This window comes from Equus caballus, chromosome 25 (assembly GCF_041296265.1).
Source record: "Equus caballus isolate H_3958 breed thoroughbred chromosome 25, TB-T2T, whole genome shotgun sequence".
Classification (NCBI taxonomy): Eukaryota; Metazoa; Chordata; class Mammalia; order Perissodactyla; family Equidae; genus Equus; species Equus caballus.
This window is the reverse complement of record NC_091708.1, coordinates 42,861,106-42,879,327: the sequence shown is the minus strand read 5'-3', so window position 1 is coordinate 42,879,327 and position 18,222 is coordinate 42,861,106. Positions and strand designations below refer to the sequence as shown.

The 18,222-nt window shown below is 55.7% G+C and overlaps 1 protein-coding gene across 4 annotated transcripts in view; it reads right to left on the bottom strand.

Moving 5' to 3' along the window:
* NTNG2 (netrin G2) overlaps positions 1-17,936 on the bottom strand; it is a 74,781-nt gene extending 56,845 nt beyond the window's left edge. For all 4 annotated transcript variants that reach the window (XM_023629191.2, XM_070251987.1, XM_023629198.2 and 1 more), the window contains exons 1-2: positions 17,805-17,936; positions 16,871-17,565 (exon numbers count right to left, since the gene is read on the bottom strand). In XM_023629191.2, the coding sequence (XP_023484959.1) occupies positions 16,871-17,083 (213 nt within the window). In that variant the 5' untranslated portion in view covers positions 17,084-17,565; positions 17,805-17,936. The remainder of the gene's footprint in view (positions 1-16,870; positions 17,566-17,804) is intronic.
* Between the last annotated feature and the right edge of the window lie 286 nt (positions 17,937-18,222).

The following is an 18,222-nucleotide window of genomic DNA, read 5'->3' as shown; positions in this document are numbered from 1 at the left end:
TGGGCGATATATTTTGGCTTACCCTCCACATATTTCCTCACTCCAGGCCCCCTTTCTTTTACATGCTGGTCCTGTTTTCTCTGGTGATGCCGTAAACATTTTCTGATTGATTAGAAAAAGGAGAGAGAGCCTGGATTAGCCCAAGTCCTCCTCCTCCCCATGCCAGGAGCTCAAACGCCGCTCCCCCGGGGGCCAGCGGAAAGGCTCCCCTCTCCTCCTCGCCTCCCCCTGCACACAGACTCAGGCCGTCCCTCCCAGAGCTCGCCTGCCTGGCAGCGGCCGGCTGGCCGGCCTCCCCTCCTCTCCCTTCCTGCCCACCCCCGCTCTCCAATGAGGCTCGCCACCCAGACAGCCCAACGCTTTCGTTTAATACCTTTTAACAAAGAGGATAAAAGTAAAGAAGGTGAGATGGAAGGATGGACGAAAGAAAGAAGGAAAGAGAGAAAGAAAGGGAGGGAGGGAAAGCAGGCGAGGGCGGGCGGCGGGGAAGGGGGCCAAAGGAAGAAAAGCTGCGTCCAGAGCAGCCCAGGAAAGTGCATTATTGATTCGGGACTCAGAAAATGCATAGAGAGTAGGAAAAGCGGCCTGCTCTTTAAAAGCCTGTGCGAAGCAGAAGCCAGACACATGCAGCCTTCCCAAAGAGGCCTGCTCTGCTGACATGAATATTTTATCACGGAGGAAAAACAGCGGCTTGGAGGGTTTAAATGCTGGGGGAGGAGGGGGCAGTGAGCGGCCCCTCCGAGAGGGCTGGCTGGAGCGCTGGGGGCAGCCGCCTGTCCCCAGGTCCCCGGGGTCTTTGCACAGCCCCTCCACCTCTCTGAGAGCTGCCTGGGCTTTCTTGCTAAAGAGCAGAACAATGGGGCTTCTGGTCCTGGAAGAGGCGCAGGACTGGTGGGGGGACACCCACTGAAACGGGGGGTCCGAGAGGGCTGAGGTTGACGCTCCATCCAGCAGCCCCCTCCCCTAATCTTTGCCCTGTCCACACCCTGCCCCACCCCCACCAACCCCTCCGGCCTCCCCGCCCTCACCTGCCACCATGGTGTGTTTTCAGCCCCCCTGCTGAACCCCAGAGCACGCCCTTGGGATCAAGTCCAAGCCCAAACTGGTCCTGGCTCTGCCCCCTCCCCGGCTCATCCCACACCCCCATCCGCCTTGTTTTCTGTTTCTTTTTTAAAACTTCCCTATTGAGTATTTTTAGTAGCACCAGACATCGAGATCATGATTTTTCATGTGACATTTCATTTCCTCTATCCCTCGCAATCCTATGAGGTCAGGTACAACTCCTAATCTTATTTTTTAAATGGAGAAACTGAGGCACGGATCGGTTAGGCAACGTGCTCCCCATCATTTTGCTGAGCAAAGGGCAGGGCTGGTGTGAGAAGCTCCCAATTATGTGCTCTGCGAAAAGCCTGTGTTGCCACGCTGCCTCTTGTTACTCCGTCACTCCTCAGTTTTGGGGTAATTTAATACATTTTTTGTGCCACAGATGTCTTTGTCTGCAAAACATATACACAAGTCATACAAATTATTTTATAACCGGAGCCATTTTCCTGCCTTGTTTTTGACTCCAGTCTCTCCTTCCTGACGCCCACCCTCCACCCCATCCTGGGCTCCGGGGATGGCGCATCCTCTGTCTGGAGCTCCTCCCCTCCACCCCTTTGCAGGCATCTGCTTAAACATCTCTTCCTCCTCGGGGGCGGGGAGGGGGGGAACATCCCTGGCCCCCAACCCCCACCCCTTAATCAATTCCTTGATCAATTGTCCTTAGCAACTTCTTCGGTTAATTACGTGTGTGAGTCCCCTCCCCTCCGTGTGCCCCAGGAAGCAGGGCCCGAACCTGGCACAGGCAAGGTGCTTGATTAAGGTTTGCAGAGTGACGCTTCCTCCTCAGCAGCTTCCCTCTCTGGGTCCCTCGCGCTGGGGAGGAGGCCTCAGGAGTGGACGTGTCGCCCAGACAGAAGGGGCCTGCCCGTGCCAACAGCCACAAGAGAGACCCACGAGGGCTTCGTCTTGCTCGTCTCTAAGAAGTCAAGAAGTGGCGGGGCAGAGGAAGAGTAAGAAGTGCCTGGGCCTGCCCCACACCTGAGCACACCTGGACACACCCCGACAGTGCATCACTGCGGGGATGAAGCCCTTCGGGGGAGATGGCAAGGCGGAGCTGGTAAGGTTTCATTCACTTATTCCTCATCTATTTCTGAATGTCCTCTGTGTGTAAAACGGACCTGGAGAGGCAGCAGTTGGACCTGGCTGCCCATCAGAGGGCAGGGGGTGTGTGTGAAAATATTCCTGGGCCCTAAGGCTGGAAATTCTGCTCTAGATTGAAAGCAAACCAACCAACCAACCAACCAACCAAAACCCTGTGCAGCGACTCAGATGCCGGGCGGGTCACATCTGGGACAGCTGATCCAGGGAAGGGCACCGGTGCTGTGACGTCACATCTGGGACAGCTGGTCCAGGGAAGGGCACTGGTGCTGTGACGTCACATCTGGGAAAACTGATCCAGGGAAGGGCACCAGTGCTGTGACGTCCGCCCTGCTGTCACCGTCAGCCCCACTTTACAGGTGAGAGCCCTAAGGCCCCCAGAGGCCAGGCACTGACTCAAGGTCACATCTGCAGTAACCCGGGCACTTTGACCCCTTAAAGGGTTGTTGACTGCTCTGCTGTGACCACCAGAGAAGTCACCGGTGGCCTGGTCCCATGAACGGCCCGGATGACCAACCTGGAGGGGAACTGGCTAGGATGGCCAGGAAGGCTTCCTGGAGGCGGTGGGATTTCAGAGGGACAGGCCAGAGAGACGGGTGGGCTTGATATGGACAGGCGGAGGGAGACTGAGCGGGCTGTGAGGAGGGCTCCCTCTGCAGAGGCACCATGTGAAAGGCCGGACCAGACGTGCAAAGGCCGCAGGGAGAGAGAGGGGTTAACGCACTTGGCTGGGCCAGGAGCCTGATGGGCAACTCAGGAGATGAGGCCGAAGGGGAGGTCTGGAGCCAGCCAGCAGCCTTGACATTTAGCAGCTGCAGTAGGGCCCTGACTCTGGCCGGCCAGCCTCCTTCCAGGAAGAGAGGTTAAGAGCCTGGGAACAAAGGGCAAGGAGGGCGCCAACACCCCTCAGGCCCCAGGAAGCCAGAGCCAGGATGCAGCGCCTGCAGCTCAGATGCGAGGAAGGATTCTGGGGGGGAACTTTCTCCCACTCTGGTCTTTGAATTTAAAAGACGACAAGATGCTTAAGGCTAGAAGGGACCCAGTGCAGCCCCGGGAAAGACTGAAATGGGGGCTCTCAAACTCGGCCACGCCCTGGGGCCACTGGGGAGCTTTAAGAAAGCCTGATGCCCAGGCCCACCCTTGCTGGTCAGAGCTGCAGTCGGGTGGGGAGTGTTCCGAGCTCCCAGGTGACTCCACAGTGCAGTGGGGCTGAGGACCACTCGGGTGGGAGGGCGGCCCTGGCAAAGCCAAGAGTCTGCTCAGCCACCCGGCCCCTGCCTTCTCCGCTCCTTCCGGAGTCCCAGCATCTCATCTGGGTTTGGGGTCTTCAAGAAGGGTTAGGAGACAGGGGGCTAATGGAAGAGAGAGCCACAAAATCTGAACCCCCGGTCCTGCTGTAGAGACCCCCTCACAGTGTGCTCACATTAGACTCAGCGGGGGACACCCCAGACCAACCACATCAGACCTCGGGGATAGGTCCCGTCCTGGGGCATCAGGCTGGTCACAGCTCCCAGGAGACTCCAACGTGCAGCCAAGGTCAAGGCCACTGAGAGGGACAATTCTCCATCTTGGGGGGCACCTGGCCCCCCAGCCGCCTTTCCTGCCCCTCCCCTTCCCATGACTCTCTGCCAGGCTGAGAGGCAGCCAGACCCTTGGGGAAGCCGAGTGGGAGGCAGAGGGGCCCAGTGGAAGGCGGACGCCGTGCTCGCCTTCTCCTCTGCTCCCCTCTGCCCCTATTTTCAGGTCCATTATCGTCCACTGTTGGGTGTATTTATTTCCACTCCTTCCCCAGAAAAACAGATCGGGTTCCTCCAGGCAAAGCCATCTCGCCTTCCCCGGAGCTGGTGCGTGGGAGCGCGCACGCTGCCAAATAGACATGAAATAAGTGAATTATCAAATAAGTGGATTAGCAGACTCCGTCATGTCTCAAAGGGCAGAGGGGGTGGGTAGACGCCACTTCGCTCCTCCCAGCCCTCCCTCCTTCCTCAGGCTGAGGGGTGTGCTGGGAGGGAGGATGACAGGCACAGTGCGCTCATCCAGCACAAATGGCTGCACACACACACCCGCCTCAATCTATCAGGCGCTTTCTGAGATACTGGCAGCACCTCAGGTCAGCTAAGCAGCCTGGTTAGGAGCTGGGCGATGGGTCTAGGCAGCCTGGGGTGGACGTGCTAGGTTCCTCTACTCAGAAGCTGTGTGACTTTAGGCAAGTGGCTTAACCTCTCGGAAGCTCAGGTTCCTTATGTTCAAAATGGGTATAAATATAGAATCTACAGTAAGTGTTCTAAGAGGGTTCAGTGAGCTGGTTTAGGCCAAGGGTTTGGTGCACAGTAGGCACTCAATAAATGTAAGCTGTTGCCGGTCTGAGGAGGCGGCAGAGACAGGATCAAGAAGATCCTCAGACAATAGGACCAGTGAGTTACAAGAAGACAAATGTGGATTTTCCTGAGCTTCAGGGCCCCCAGAGGGACCACAGGGGCCCATGGGTGGACTCAGGGTGGTCTGGGGAGCCCCGCAAGTGTTTGCGACTGTGCGTGTGCACGTGTGCGCCTGTGCGTGTGTGTGTGTGCATTGTTCCAGGAAGAGCACCATGGATCCTCAGAGGGGCTGTGACCCCCAGAGGTCGGAGCCCCTGCCCTGGGCTTTTGCTGCTGAGGTGCGGCTTGGTCTCCTGCTTTATTCGTCCCCTCGGGGTCCGCCTGCGTGCCCAGGGGGACACAGGTCTTCTCCCTGCCTCTCCCTCCCCCCCCCCGCCCTCTCTAAGTTTGACAGTCCCAGAGGCCAGAAGCAGAATCTGGGAATGCAGTGGGGCCCGGAGGGTGAATACAGAGACCCCCTCAACCACATCCCAAAGAGGGACGACACTTGCCTGAGGTCACCCAGCTCCTGGCAGCCACTCCAGCAGGGAGCCCCGTCGCCAGGAGCCCAGCCCAGCACAGTGCCACCCAGAGCAGTTGGCAAGGGTTTTGGATGGTGTCTGGAGTGGGGACAGGGGCAGAGACCGCATGCCCTTTGGACAGCTGGCTTCTCCTGCTGTCACCTGTCTCTGGCTATCTCTTGATTCCCCAAAGGGAGGGGAACACTCCAAGAACCTGCAGTCCCCAAATGGGCACGGTCCACTTTCCGTGGACAGAGGGAGGGCGCTGCCGCGGCTGACGGGAGCTCTGAGCCTTACCTGCAGGCTCCATCTCTCACGGGCCCCCTTTCATCTTTCGCCCAACAACACATTTCTGCTGTGACCGGGGGGGGGGGGGGGGGGGGGGGGGGGGGGGGGGGGCGGGGGGAAGCGCCTTGGTCATGTTTCATTTCCTTTTATTTCCCTGGCCGACGCTTGGAGTCAAGTGGACAAATGACTTGGGCAGCAGGAAGGAGCTGGAATGAGGGACTGACAGGGGCCAAATGATCCCAAAGCGCCCAGGACAAACTGTGCTGGGGAGAAGAATGTCAGCCCCTTGACGGCGGGGCACGGGGCCCTTTATAGGAGGGGCGGCTCCAGAGCCCCCGGGTTAGATCTGGAGGGTCCTTAAACACACATTCCTTTAGTTCCCTCTCAGGAGGAGACACGGAGAGGTGAGGTGACCCCTCTGTGGCCACACCTTGAGATCTCGGGTCCCCTCTCATTGCTAGTCTCAGGACAGCCCTCCAGACCTTTGTGGTGCAGATCAAGGCAGGATGGGACAGTGGTCAAGGCCCTGGAGACGGACGCCAGCTTTTTCATCAGCTGTGCAAACTTGGGTCAGTCTCTCCACCTCTCTGAGCCTCCCTCTCCTCATCTGCAGTATTACCCATCACAGGGTTGCAGAGAGGACACAAAACCCGACGCACAGAAAGGGCTTTGCAGGGAGCCTGGCACACAGGGAGGCCTCGGGAAACGGCAGCCGCATCCCACAAGATGGGCGTGTTGAAGAAGCACCAGCACACTGTACTACACAAGAGTGGATTCCTCTGGTTCTGGCTTACGCAAGCCCCCACCAAGGGCTGGGGCCGGACCAGCGCGCACCACACCTGACGCCCAGGGTATCCCCGATGCTGACCACAGTGATCGCCGACGTTCTGCCCACCATCCCCTCTCAGCCCTGGCCTCGCCCGCCTCTAACAATACCGCTTCCTGTCCACCTTTCGTGGCTCTGCCACAGCAAGGAGAACCACGGCTTGTGGCTGAACTGGGGTCGGGGTCCTGGAACCCTCAGGGCTTGCAAGTGCCAGCTCTGAGCCGTGCCCAGCCACCAGGGGTGGCACGCAGGTGTGAGAGCTCCCCTAAGCAGCCAGAGAGCAGATGCACACCCTGAAGGTGCACTCCGGCCCCCGCTGGCTGCAAGCGGCTTTCAGGCAGGCATCCCACGTCCCCAACCCAATGTCACCATGTGAGGTCAAATCCAGGGCACGGGTGGGTGGATGGAGGTCTGGTGTGGAATGCCTCATGTCCCCAGGGATCCAATCTGCTCTTCGGGGAGAGCCCATGGCCTATGGTGGGGCCTCCTGGGTCCACTGCTCCCTCCCTGGAGGCCCAAGGAAGTCATTCCATCCTGTTGGGCCTCAGTTTCCCCACTTAGAAAATTCAGGGGGTTGGACTCCACTTGTGCTTTCTTACTGTGTTCACAGGAGCCCCAGGACCGGCTGGAGTCGGGGCTCAGGGGCCTGGGGCAGGGGCAGATGGACACCAGCAGCCAGGTTCCAGGCACCACTGTCCCCTGACATCAGTTCCACTGTAATGTGCTGATAGATATTGGAGTTCCTCTGGTCTTAGACAATCTCTGAGACCCCTTCTGAACAGCACTCTCTACCTGAAATGAGGGATAACTATCCTCAGCACTTATTTAGCACCTACTATATGCAAGCACTACCCATGTGACAAAGGTGGAGACACAGAATCTGGGGCCTGCTGAGTGGGGGAGGGGAGGAGGTGAGGTGGGAGCAGGAGAGGAGATACTCGGAGACCAGAGAGAGGTCAGAGGTCACAACATCCCCGCCCAATTACCCTCTTAGGAGCATCCAAGTTAACCTCTCAGCCTAAAACTTATCTTAGGAAACAAGGAGAAAGAGAGAGAGGAGAGGAGGGCGGTGGGAGAGAGAGGGGAGCGTTTGGGCTTCTCTGATCCTCGGGCCTCACCACAGCATAGTCGTTAAATGACTGGGGTCTGAGACTGAGCCTGGACTCGGCCACTTGGCATCAGAGTCTCAGTTTCCTGGTCTGTAAAATGGGGACAATAGCATAAAAGCAACGTCCACCATGCGGGATATTTGGGAGGGCCTGGGGACGTGCCGCACGTGGAAGGCTCAGTGCCTCGAGGGAAGAGATCTGAGAGGCCAGAAAGAAACCCTCACATCTATGGCCAATTGATCTTCAAGAAGGGGGACTGGACATTTAATGAGGACAGAACAGGCTCTTCAACAAATGGCGCTGGGAGGACCGGACATCCACACGCAAAAGAATGAAGCTGGACATTTATCTTACACCATATGCAAAAACTAACTCACAATGGATCAAAGTCTACATATAAGAGTCAGAACTATAGAAGCCTTAGAAGAAAACATAGCACACACATTTGTGACCCTGGATTTAGTAATGGTTTCTTGGATATGATACCAAAAGCACAAGCAAAAAAAGAACACATTGATAAATTAGGCTTTACTAAAATTAAAAATTTTGTGCATCAAAAGACACAATCAAGACAGTGAAAAGATTATCTGTAGAATGGGGGAAATAGTTTCAAGTCATGTATCTGATAAAGATCTAGTATCCTGAACATGTAAAGAACATGTACAAGTCAACAACAAAAAGACAAACAACCCAGTTAAAAAATGGACAAAAGTCTTGAATATTCATTTCTCCAGAGAAGATCTACAAATGGCCAATAAGCACACAGGCCCAGCATCATTAGTCATTAGGGAAATGCAAATCAAAACCATAATGAGATACAACTTCACACCCACTAGGTTGGCCATAATAATAAAAAATAAAAATGGAAAATAAAGTGTTGGCAAGGATGTGGGGAAATTGGAACCTCGTTCAATGCTGGTGGGAATGTAAAATGGTGCAGCTGCTGTGGAAAACAATCTGGCAATTCCTCAAAATCTTAAATATAAAATTACCACATGACCCAGAAATTCCACTCCTAGGTATGTACTCGAGAGAAATGAAAACACATGTCCACACAAAAACCTGAACACAAACGTTCATGACAGTATCACTCATAATAGCCAAAGAGTGGGAACCACCCAGATGCCCATCAACTGATGATGGGGTGAACAGACTGTGGTAGACCACACAGTGGAATATTACTCAGCCATGAAAAGGAACGTTCCTGACGCAGGCTACGACATGGCTGAACCTTGAAAACACGATGCTGAGGGAAAGTAGCCAGACACAAAAATCACACATTGTACGACTCCCTTTATATGAAACATCTAGAATAGATGAATCCACAGAGACAGAAAGCGCACTAGAGGTTGCCGGGGCCTGGGGGTGGGAGGAACCGGCAGTGGCTGCTAATGGATATGCGATTTCCTTTCGGGGTGACCAAAACGACTTGGAACTAGATGGAGGGGGTGGTTGCACACACTGTGAACGTGCTAAATGCTACTGAACCGTACACTTAAAAACGGTTAAAAAGGCAAATTGTATGTTACGTATATTTTATATTTTACCGCAATAAAAAACTTTTTTAAATGGTTAATTTCATGTTATGTGAATTTCACCTCAATTTTAAAATTAAAAAAAATATATTTTTAAAAATGCCCTTATCACAAGAAAAAACAGTGGTAACTAGGTGTGGTGATGGATGTTAACTAAACTTCCTGTGGCAATCCTTTCGCAATATATACATATATCGAATCTTGACATTGTACACCTAAAAATACAATGCTATAGGTCACTTGTATCTCAATTAAAAGAAATTTTTTTAAAGAATTCAGAAATGTAAATCAGAGGGAAATTGTGTGATGCACCATTATACTTTTAGCCCTCAGTTTTGTTTTTCTTTGCCTTGATTTTCATTTATGGGGATACTCTAACAAAGGGATCTGAACTTGGGGAAAAAGGCCCAGTGCCATGCTGGGCACAGGATATGCAACCAGAACCCCTCTGTCTGCACCGGAGCCCTGTTTGTCTGTTGTGACCAAGGCTGAACCCCAGCGTGGGTTCCCCACCTCCCAGAATGTATCTGGCAGTTCCCCAGGAATGCCGGATGAACTGGTTAATCGAGCATACCCCATGGTTGCACAGTTGGGGAAACTGAGGCAAAGGCGCTTGGCCAGTGTCCCAGCAGCAAGGGGCCTTTGCAGGGGCCTGAAGTGCCCGGCTCCCACCCAGCGCTCACCCTGCTCTGACACGCTGCCCCCGGCTAGCAGTTGGTGTGCCCGGGGAATCAGAAACACATCTCCATATATGTAAGCAATCTGCCGCTGCTGAGAAACAAGTCAGAGCCCGCAAACCACAGCGAACAGAGCCGGCTTCTGCAGCCTCTGCCCTTTCCCACTTTGCTCCTCACTCCGGTCCCCTCCAGGAAGAAGCCAGCAGCTTCGTGGGCCCCGAGTGCCCAGGCCGGGTCCAAGGCGGGAGAGCCTGGGTCGTGGGCTGCGTGACGGGAGCAGGGCTCTTCAGCCCGACCCATTCCCTCGGCAGCGACGACGGCTGGGCGGCGAGGGCGAGGGGTCGCAGCCTGGCGCTCGCTCTCTGAGGCTGCCAAGCTCTGTTCCAGCCCCGTGGCTCAGGACTTCCATGCGCCGTGGGCTCCCTCAGCCCTCAGCCTGTCCACGGTTGCCCTCCTCCCCTCCCTCTGCCACACCTTTGGCGTAATTCCCCCAGCTCTAGCTCTGCCTAGAGGCCAGACAGAGGAAGGTCGACTCCCAGCTCCACATTTAGTGGACCTTGGGAGGCCTCATCTATCAAATGGCACGGGGGGTGAGGGGCTTGGATGAGAGGGCAGGCAGAGTGCCTTGTCCCCTCCCCAACAACCACACACTCTCTCCTCATGTCACCTGGACCCCTCCTTTGTGTCTCTGCACATGCCATTCTGTCTGCCCCGACCATCGCTCCTCTGAATCCTTCCAGTCCTTCAAGAGCATAGACCACCCCAGAGCCCCGTGGTGCAGGCCGCCCATGCCCCACGTGGCACGCCTGGCCCATAGGATCGCCTTCTGTCGGTTAGTTCCTGCTTTTGCTCCTTTTATCTCTCAAGCTAAACTCTAGGATGGAATGAAAATCCCCTTTTTGGGAGCATGCTTGTTGCGCCAGGCCCCCAGCCAGCTGAGCTCTACACACCTGTCTTGTCTCGTGCGGACAACCTTCCTTTGAGGTTGTCTAGTGTCATCCCCACCTTCCGATGAGAAAACGAGGCTCCGAGCACAAGGGCTTGACCCCAGGTCCCCAGCCCAGGAGCAGCAGGACAAGCACCAGCCCCTATTTGCTGCATCCCAAACCCCACGTTCTCATCCACCGCCGTTGTGGGCTGCCTGTCTGTCCATCCGTCCACCCCCTACCTCATTGCACCGCGGATGTGGCGCAGCTTGTGATAAAACACGCCATAAAGGAGAAAAACAAAAATGTATTAAAAACCAGGGCCAGGGAATGTGGAGACGGAAGAGGAGGATGAGCCTGGGAAAGGCGGGGGTGTGTAAACTGCAAAGTTCTAGAACCTCTTGGTCTCTGACCCTCTTTGGAAAGACGTCCCTCCAGGCCCTTCCCCCTGGCCCTGCGTTCCAGCTGCACTGCCCTCCGACCCTCACGGGGTGTCTGGACCCGAAGCCATTCCCTGAAGACAGGTGTCCAGAGCGAGGAGCTCACTCACGCGGGCCGCGGGCCTGGCAGGCGGCGCTGCCCCCGGCCTGTCACTCGTCTGCTCCTCAGGAAGCAGACTTCACTGTGCAGCCAGATGTCACGCACGGAACTATTCTCGTCCCAGGCTGGGCCCTGCCTCGGGCGTTTCAAGAGCCTGAGAGGCTTTAACTAAGGTGGATGAGGCTCAGCTTCCCGAGTCGCTTCCCGCTTAGGGAGGACTGTGCAGACCTGGTGTCACCCGACGCCAGCACCCCGGAACAGGGACTCCAATGGGGAGGAGAAGGGGCTTTGGGTGCCTCCTCTGCCCGGTCCAAACCCTAGTTCTTCCTGCAAGACTCAGCCTAATCTCTCCTACTCCACAAAGCCTTCCTGGATTGCACTGACCTTCCACCCACCCACCCACTTGTTCAATAAACGCCTACGGAGCGCTGACTGAGCCAAGAGGGAGGTGCTGGGGATGCAAAGATGAAGAGACAGCCCTGCCTTTGAGGAGCTCACAGTCCAAGGAGGAAGCAGACAACAGGAGTATACTAGCCAGTGGGAACCAAGCAACTACTATGTGCCAGACAGTCCCGTATGCATATTCTAGTAACAGCCCCAATTTGAGGAAATAAGGCTCAGAGAGGTTAACCTCATGCTGAAGGTCACACAGCACGGGATTCCAACCTCTCGCTCTCTCTCTGCCCCTAGGGCTTGAACTCTTAACCAATAGGCCACATCAGTGAGTACAATGACAGGGATGTGACCAGATAGGGGCCTTCTGACAGACTTGCGCTGGGAGTCAAGGAAAGCCTCCTGGAGGAGGTGGGGTACAATCTGAACCTGAGAAAATGAGCTGGGGTTACCCAGGCAAACGCGGAGGGAGGCCTTGGACACGAAGGAAGCAAAGGCAGGCGTCCAGGTGGGGGAGACCACACGGCAAAGGCAAGGCGGTGGGGACATCAGGGTGAGCTGGAGCCTAGAGGGCTAACGGGAGGCGCGCCCCTCCCTCCCGAGCTCCGAGCTCCGTCACCCCAGCTCTGCTCGCCACCCCTGGCCAGCTGGGTGCATCTTTAAGGGCTGTCGTGTTTCTCTTGTCTACTCGGGTCTGCCAGATAGTGGCTCTCCCATCGCGACTGTGCCTGGCATGAGCTCAGACCCGGGAAGCATCTGCCGCCTGGAGGGGTGCAGAGTGGAGAGCACGGAGGCTGCGCAGCCATGTTCCGTGTGCTCCCCTCTACGGGTTTGGGGGTCAAAGTGCAGGGGGGAAGGAGGCCTGAGCCAGTGGGCCGGGCCCTCAGGGCTGCTGGACGGAAACATTTCATGAACATCAAGGTGGAGCAGGAGGTGGGGCGTCTGTGATCTTCATTCTGCATGTGGTGTCCTGTGTCTTGGTGGGGAGGGGCTTGCGGACTTCAGGACCCACCTGCCATCTGCATCAATCAGCCCAGCAGACCCCCAGGGGGAGGGAAGGGGCCATTGGCCCTGCATCTGTGTAAACTGAGGCACAGAGAAAGTAAAGCAGGTTCTGAGGAAGGAGTGTGCTCAGAGATGCACCTCGGGCTTTCTCTTGGTTCTCCTGTCCACCAAGGCCAAGACCTCTGCGTGCTCTCTCCTTAGAGAGCAGGTTCAATGCCATCTATCTCAAAGTCGAGATGGTGAAGACCGGATGAACGCTGACACCCCAGCCCCACACTAGAACAGAACTACAGTCTGCACGCATGTGCAGATGTTCTGAGAGAGGCATTTCCTCCTCCCAGGAAGTTGGTGGGGTGGGTAAGGCAGTTATGATCGTCCCACATTACAGATAGGGAAACTGAGGCTCAGGGAATTCAAAGCCTTGCCCAGATCACCCAGCCCGCGAGTGGAGAAGCTGGGACGTGAGCTCAGGTCTTCAGATTCTAGGTCTGTGGCTCTTGCTGGGTATCGTCTGCCCCTCTCTGGAGCTGCCTCTCTCTGGAACCTTCTGCCGGGTCTCGGACATTCAGAGATCCCAGCTCCCAGCTCCATCCCCTCACCCCTGGACCCCACTCTCCTGCTCTTCGCCTTTCTCCCTCAGCAGCAACTCTGCCTTTAACCTGCAAAGACCCCGTGGGAACCACAGGCCTCTCTTGCCTTCATCCACAGAAGGTTTTGCCCCTGACTGAACAGTTATGTAGAGCAGCAGAGCGGCGTTCTCAGACCGTACTCTGTGTGCAGCTGAATCACCCAGATTGCTTGCTAAAAGGCAGCTTCCAGCTCCGCAGGTCTGGGGTGGGTCCTGGGATTCTGCATCTAGAACAAGGTGAGCCTGCTGGTCCAAGGACTGGACTTTGGGGAGCAAGTGGGTAGCAGTAGGATGGCTTTGGACACCGCCTGCCTGGTCTGTGGCTGGCACCCCCTCTCTCTTTTCTTTCTCACCATCTCTCTCCTGAGGCTCAAAGGTCAGCTTCTGTCTCAGAGGCACAAGGAAAGGATCCCCAACATTTCACGGCAGTGCAGGCAGCTGGCAGGCAACCTCTATGCGGGGCACTGGAGGGCCATTCCCCATGCTCAACCACACCCTCCCCATGCCAGAGGGCTCCTGGGAGTGGCAGCTGCCTTTTTGGGCACTGCCCTTCCCTCCTGGTCCTCGGCCCCGCAGCCTCCCCAGACTGGCCCTCTCCAGCCAGGCGCTAGGGATCAGGGATCGAGGGGCGGAGGGGCCGCCTCCCTCCTCTCGCAGCCTCATTGAAATTTTGCCCTTGCCTAAGAATCCTCGGTTGAGAGCTCATCCCTATTAATTCTCACCGTGCATTTAGAGCCAATAGGTTTTTATTTATTCATTTATCTTGGTCTTCCTTCTCCCCTCCCCTTTCTCACCAGGCTGGAATTTACAATTCAGTTCTCAAGTGGCCTTGCGAACGGGATGGACGGGAGGCCTGGGGGGGTAGCGGGTCTGCACCCTAAACCCTGAAAAAGGCAGTCGCCCCTTGGCCCTTCTTGCACCCTAGGGGTGCACCGGGGCTCACGCTCTGGTTGGCTGGATGTTGGGACAGGCCTGGCAGCCACCGCAGGAGGTGGTGCCAGGGGGCAGGGACCCACCCTGCGATTGCAAGGCTAAGGGGGCAGCAGGCATCTTGCCACCATTAGGGCACCCCCTGGTGGCCAGTTAACACCACCTGCCACAGGTGGAGGAGTTTAAGCTCCCTGAGCACCCACCATCTGCCTGATTCCAGGAGACTAGAAATAATAGGGTATAGCGTCCTCAAGGCTGGAGAGAGACAAAGAAGAGCCAGGGAAGCCACCAAGGGAGTAGAAACAACAGAAATAAGCGAATAACAGCTCCTGCACATTGAACACCTGCTGTGTCCCAGGACACGTGTGTCTGCGATGCACCCAGCAGTGTGACACTCCTATAGATTATCTCTACTTTACAGAGGAAGAAACTGAAGCTCCAAGAGGGGGGGCCCCAAGCCACCTGGTGGGTAAGTTCCCGGCCTGCCTTCTAGACTTCGTGACCTTGGCAGGATTTAGGCAACCCTTTCTAATCCCTAACATGGGATTAGAACAGAACCCAGCTCACAGCAACCTAGAGATGATTAAACAGGACACGCACAGGACCTGCTCAGGGGAAGCTGCAATAAAAGGTGGTGTGGGGGTTGCACCACTCTTGATGTGACCCCCTCCTCCCTGCAGAAGCCAGTCCCCTGGAAGGATGCTCTCCACCTGCCGAGGAAGCGTCCCCATCCTCCTCGGCCGCACATTTGTAACCAAAGGCAGAGCCGGACGGCAGCCCCTAATGAAATATTTAAGTCCATCAGACAGGTGTGGAGGCGCTGAGGACCCACCCATGCAGGAGATGTTGGAGATGCTCTTCTTCCTCCCTGCCCTCCTCACCTGTCTTCCCAGGAGAGGGGAAGGAGAGGAGGATGAAAACTGCTCCCAGATCCCAGGGCTCGAGGACTTTGCCTGGGCTCAGGCTGGGCGGCACCAGGACTGTGGGGGGGTGACCACTCTACCCTGGCAGCTGCCCTGGGTTCTCTGTGGGAGAGTGGGGGCCAGGCGGAGGACCAAGGCCAAGCGCATCCTGAGCCAGCTTTGGCCAGGAGGGGGCCTCGGACTTGCATTTGATGGTCATCTCCAGCCCTCAAGCTCTTGACTGGAAGCTGGTCCGGTGAATTACGATTGAGCTGCCCTGCCCCACACCACCCCCGACTCCAGCACATTAAGACAATGATTAATATTTAAGAGAAGAAATACAGTCAAGACTCTGATACGAGAGGCAGAGGTTAACCCTGCTCAGGGAATGTGGAGAAGTCCTCACACAAGCTGGGGTGGGCAGCCAGCCCAAGATGCGGACTCAGAGCTGTGCTCCCACCCTGGCCTTGCCCGTGACCTTCAGGAGCCGCCCCCTCGCCCATCCCTGAGCCAGTGAAGCCCTGGGGTCCCCACGGACTATCCAGCCCCCAGCTCCTGGCGCTGTGCTGCCTTCTCTTTCCTTCCCTCCCTAGCTGGCCACCCCCAGTGACAGCCTCCTGACTGCTGACCCCAGGTGGGAACCTAGCTTCCCGGGGTGACTGCTTTGTGATAGGACTGAAGCACCCCCAGGGGACTGAGGCATCCTCAGGAGCCCGGTAGGGACACTTGCTCAGTCCCACCATCCGTCCAGAGACCCGAAGGCTCTCCTAAGGACACGTGGAGGCAGCAGCCACCCCAATGATGACCCTAAGTCCCTCCCGTAGCTCCTGCAGCCTGGCTGCCCTGCCCAGCCTCGTGCCAGGCACGGGGCCTCCCGAGCACTCTCCAAGGGAAAGGCACCTCTCAGGAGGCAGTTCAGCTCAGCCACTTCAGAGCCAGGCACTTGAATTACAGCTGCGCCCCTTCCTGGTGTGTGACTGGGCCTCAGTTTCTCCATCTATAAGATGAGAATGACAACAGCTAACATCTACGGGGTACTTGCTCTGGGCCAGACCCTATTCTGGGCATTTTACATGTATGAATTAGCTCACTCACTCCTTACAACGACCCTCTGAGTATGTGTTGTTAGTGTGCCCATTTTATAGACGATGGAACAGAGGCCCAGGGACGCCGCTGGTCCAGAGCCCATACCCTAAGACTCTTACTGTACGCCACACAGAATCAACCCGGCTGAGCCGAGGGGAGGACCCCACGGAACGACACATATCAAGCTCTTAGCCCACACACTCAGTGAGCTCGCATCAAATGATCCCTGCTAGTATTACTGTTGTTGTTAAATAGAACTTGAGTACAGAAGTACCCTGTGGCTCTAAGACCCCATCCTCCTCTGACCAGGGACTCAAGAGACAACACCTGAACATCTTCCTTCCCCCTGACTTAACCAGTGACTGCGGTCACCGCAAGTAGGGCTGGAATTAGACAGGGCATCAACCACATCGTGGATCCTAGTTTGATCCCTTCTTCCTTCCTCCCTCTGCACTTCCATCAACGATTGCCCGGCAAAGGCCAGCTCAGGGCTTCGCAGACCCTGGCAAAACTGTTTGCTGGACTGGATCCGGTGGGGTAGGAAGTTGCACCAGAGAAGGGAGGAACAGAGGGAGGTCAGAGTACAATGTTGCAAATAGTACCTCCCTCACTGCCCAGGATGCTGACTTCCTACCAGGGAGGCGGGGCTTATCTGCCAGGCAGGAGAATTGTGACTACTACCGTCTCCCCTAGAGGAAACGATCTTATGGTCAGCTGGACAAGAATTTCCCCATCGCAGAGAACGATGTCACATGATCCCAGAGTCCTCAGGGTGGCTTTGCTCTGGCACATTTCCAAGGTGGGACAGAGACCTGGTCGCAATCCAGTTGCAGGAAAGTCGACCTTGCGTCTGGGTCCTCCCACTGGGCTCACCCCTCCCAAGGGTCTGCCCCAGAGCCCCTCCCGCTTGGCCTGAGTAAACAGAACAGTAGTGGGCTGACTTACGTGGGAACAGAATCTCTCAGGGGGGTCTCCACATGTGATGCCCGAGGGCTCCACCTTCACCTTGACGTACTCCTTCAGGCGCATCACCTTGGGCTGGCAGGCGTAGAACTCCCAGGTGGGGCCCTCATCTGTAGTCACCCAGGATTTGCAGATGTCGTAGTCCCCTGAGGCCAGCGGGAGGCAGTGCAGGAGGAGCGCCAGCAGGTGCAGCATGGCTGTGCCGTCCGCGGGGGCGCGGCCCAGAGAGGCCCTGGACAGGCGGCGACTGGGTCAGGCGGGACTCGCAACCTCAGCATGGAAATGCCACATCTACCAGGCGGTGGAGGCCCGATATCCCAGGGACTCGAGCACTGCCGGGTTGCACAGAGCGAGGAACTTGTTTTTTCCAGAAGGCCGATACGAAAAACTCAGAGCCAGCGTTTCTCAGACTGCTGATGGGCAGATCAAAAAGTCGCCCATAACTTCGTGTCCTCCTGACCTTGGCATTATACCTCTCCCGGAGGTGAGTCCGATCAAATCAGGCAGATTCTCAAATTGTGACAGTGGCTGGAAATGGGATAGGGAGAAAATCCACAGGGATCTGGCATGAGGTCGGATCAGATTGCTTTTAATTTTTGTCCTTCCAATCAATCCGGGTCTTTAAAGGGCCCTTAATGTGTGATGTCCCCAACACAACAGCAAAACACCCCTCCGGCCTGCGTTGTAAAGATAAAACAAAATCAGGAGGTATATGTGTTAGCTGGAAACATGTTCCCTCTACAGGACTGGACGTGGCATCTCAGACCAATAAAAGAGATTTCTTTTCATATGGGCTTATAATGACAACGATCGTGTGGCTGGACTGAAACATGAAAAAGCTACTGAGGCGTTAACCGAGGAGAAGCTTATTTGCCTCTGCTTTGGTGGGGACAGGCGCTAATGGGGGCCAGCTGACCTTGGCTGGTCGCCATCGGCAACTTATTATGAAGTTTCTGAGACTTCAGCTCTCAATCCATCCAGGTACCGGGGGTCTGGCTTGTCTTTCATTGTAAGAGGGGAGGAGAGAGAGCTCATTAGCAACAACACCTGCAACAAATTAAAAAGAGAAATGGAGGAATAAAGATGTATATGAACAAAAGCTCTCCGGCAAAATGTGCAAAAGATGAGCCTACGTTAGCAAGGTCTCCGGAGGAAACTGGGTTAGTTTTATTAATATCGGAGTTGCACGTTTGGAGATGGGGCACATTATTTCAAAAGTGATGTGTTTTCTCCTCACTTAGGGGGGCATTAGGTCAGGAGAAGAGCCCCTTGCTTGGGGTCAGTGACTTTCTAAAAAATCCCCAGGAGCCAAGATTGAATGGTTGCTTTAAAAT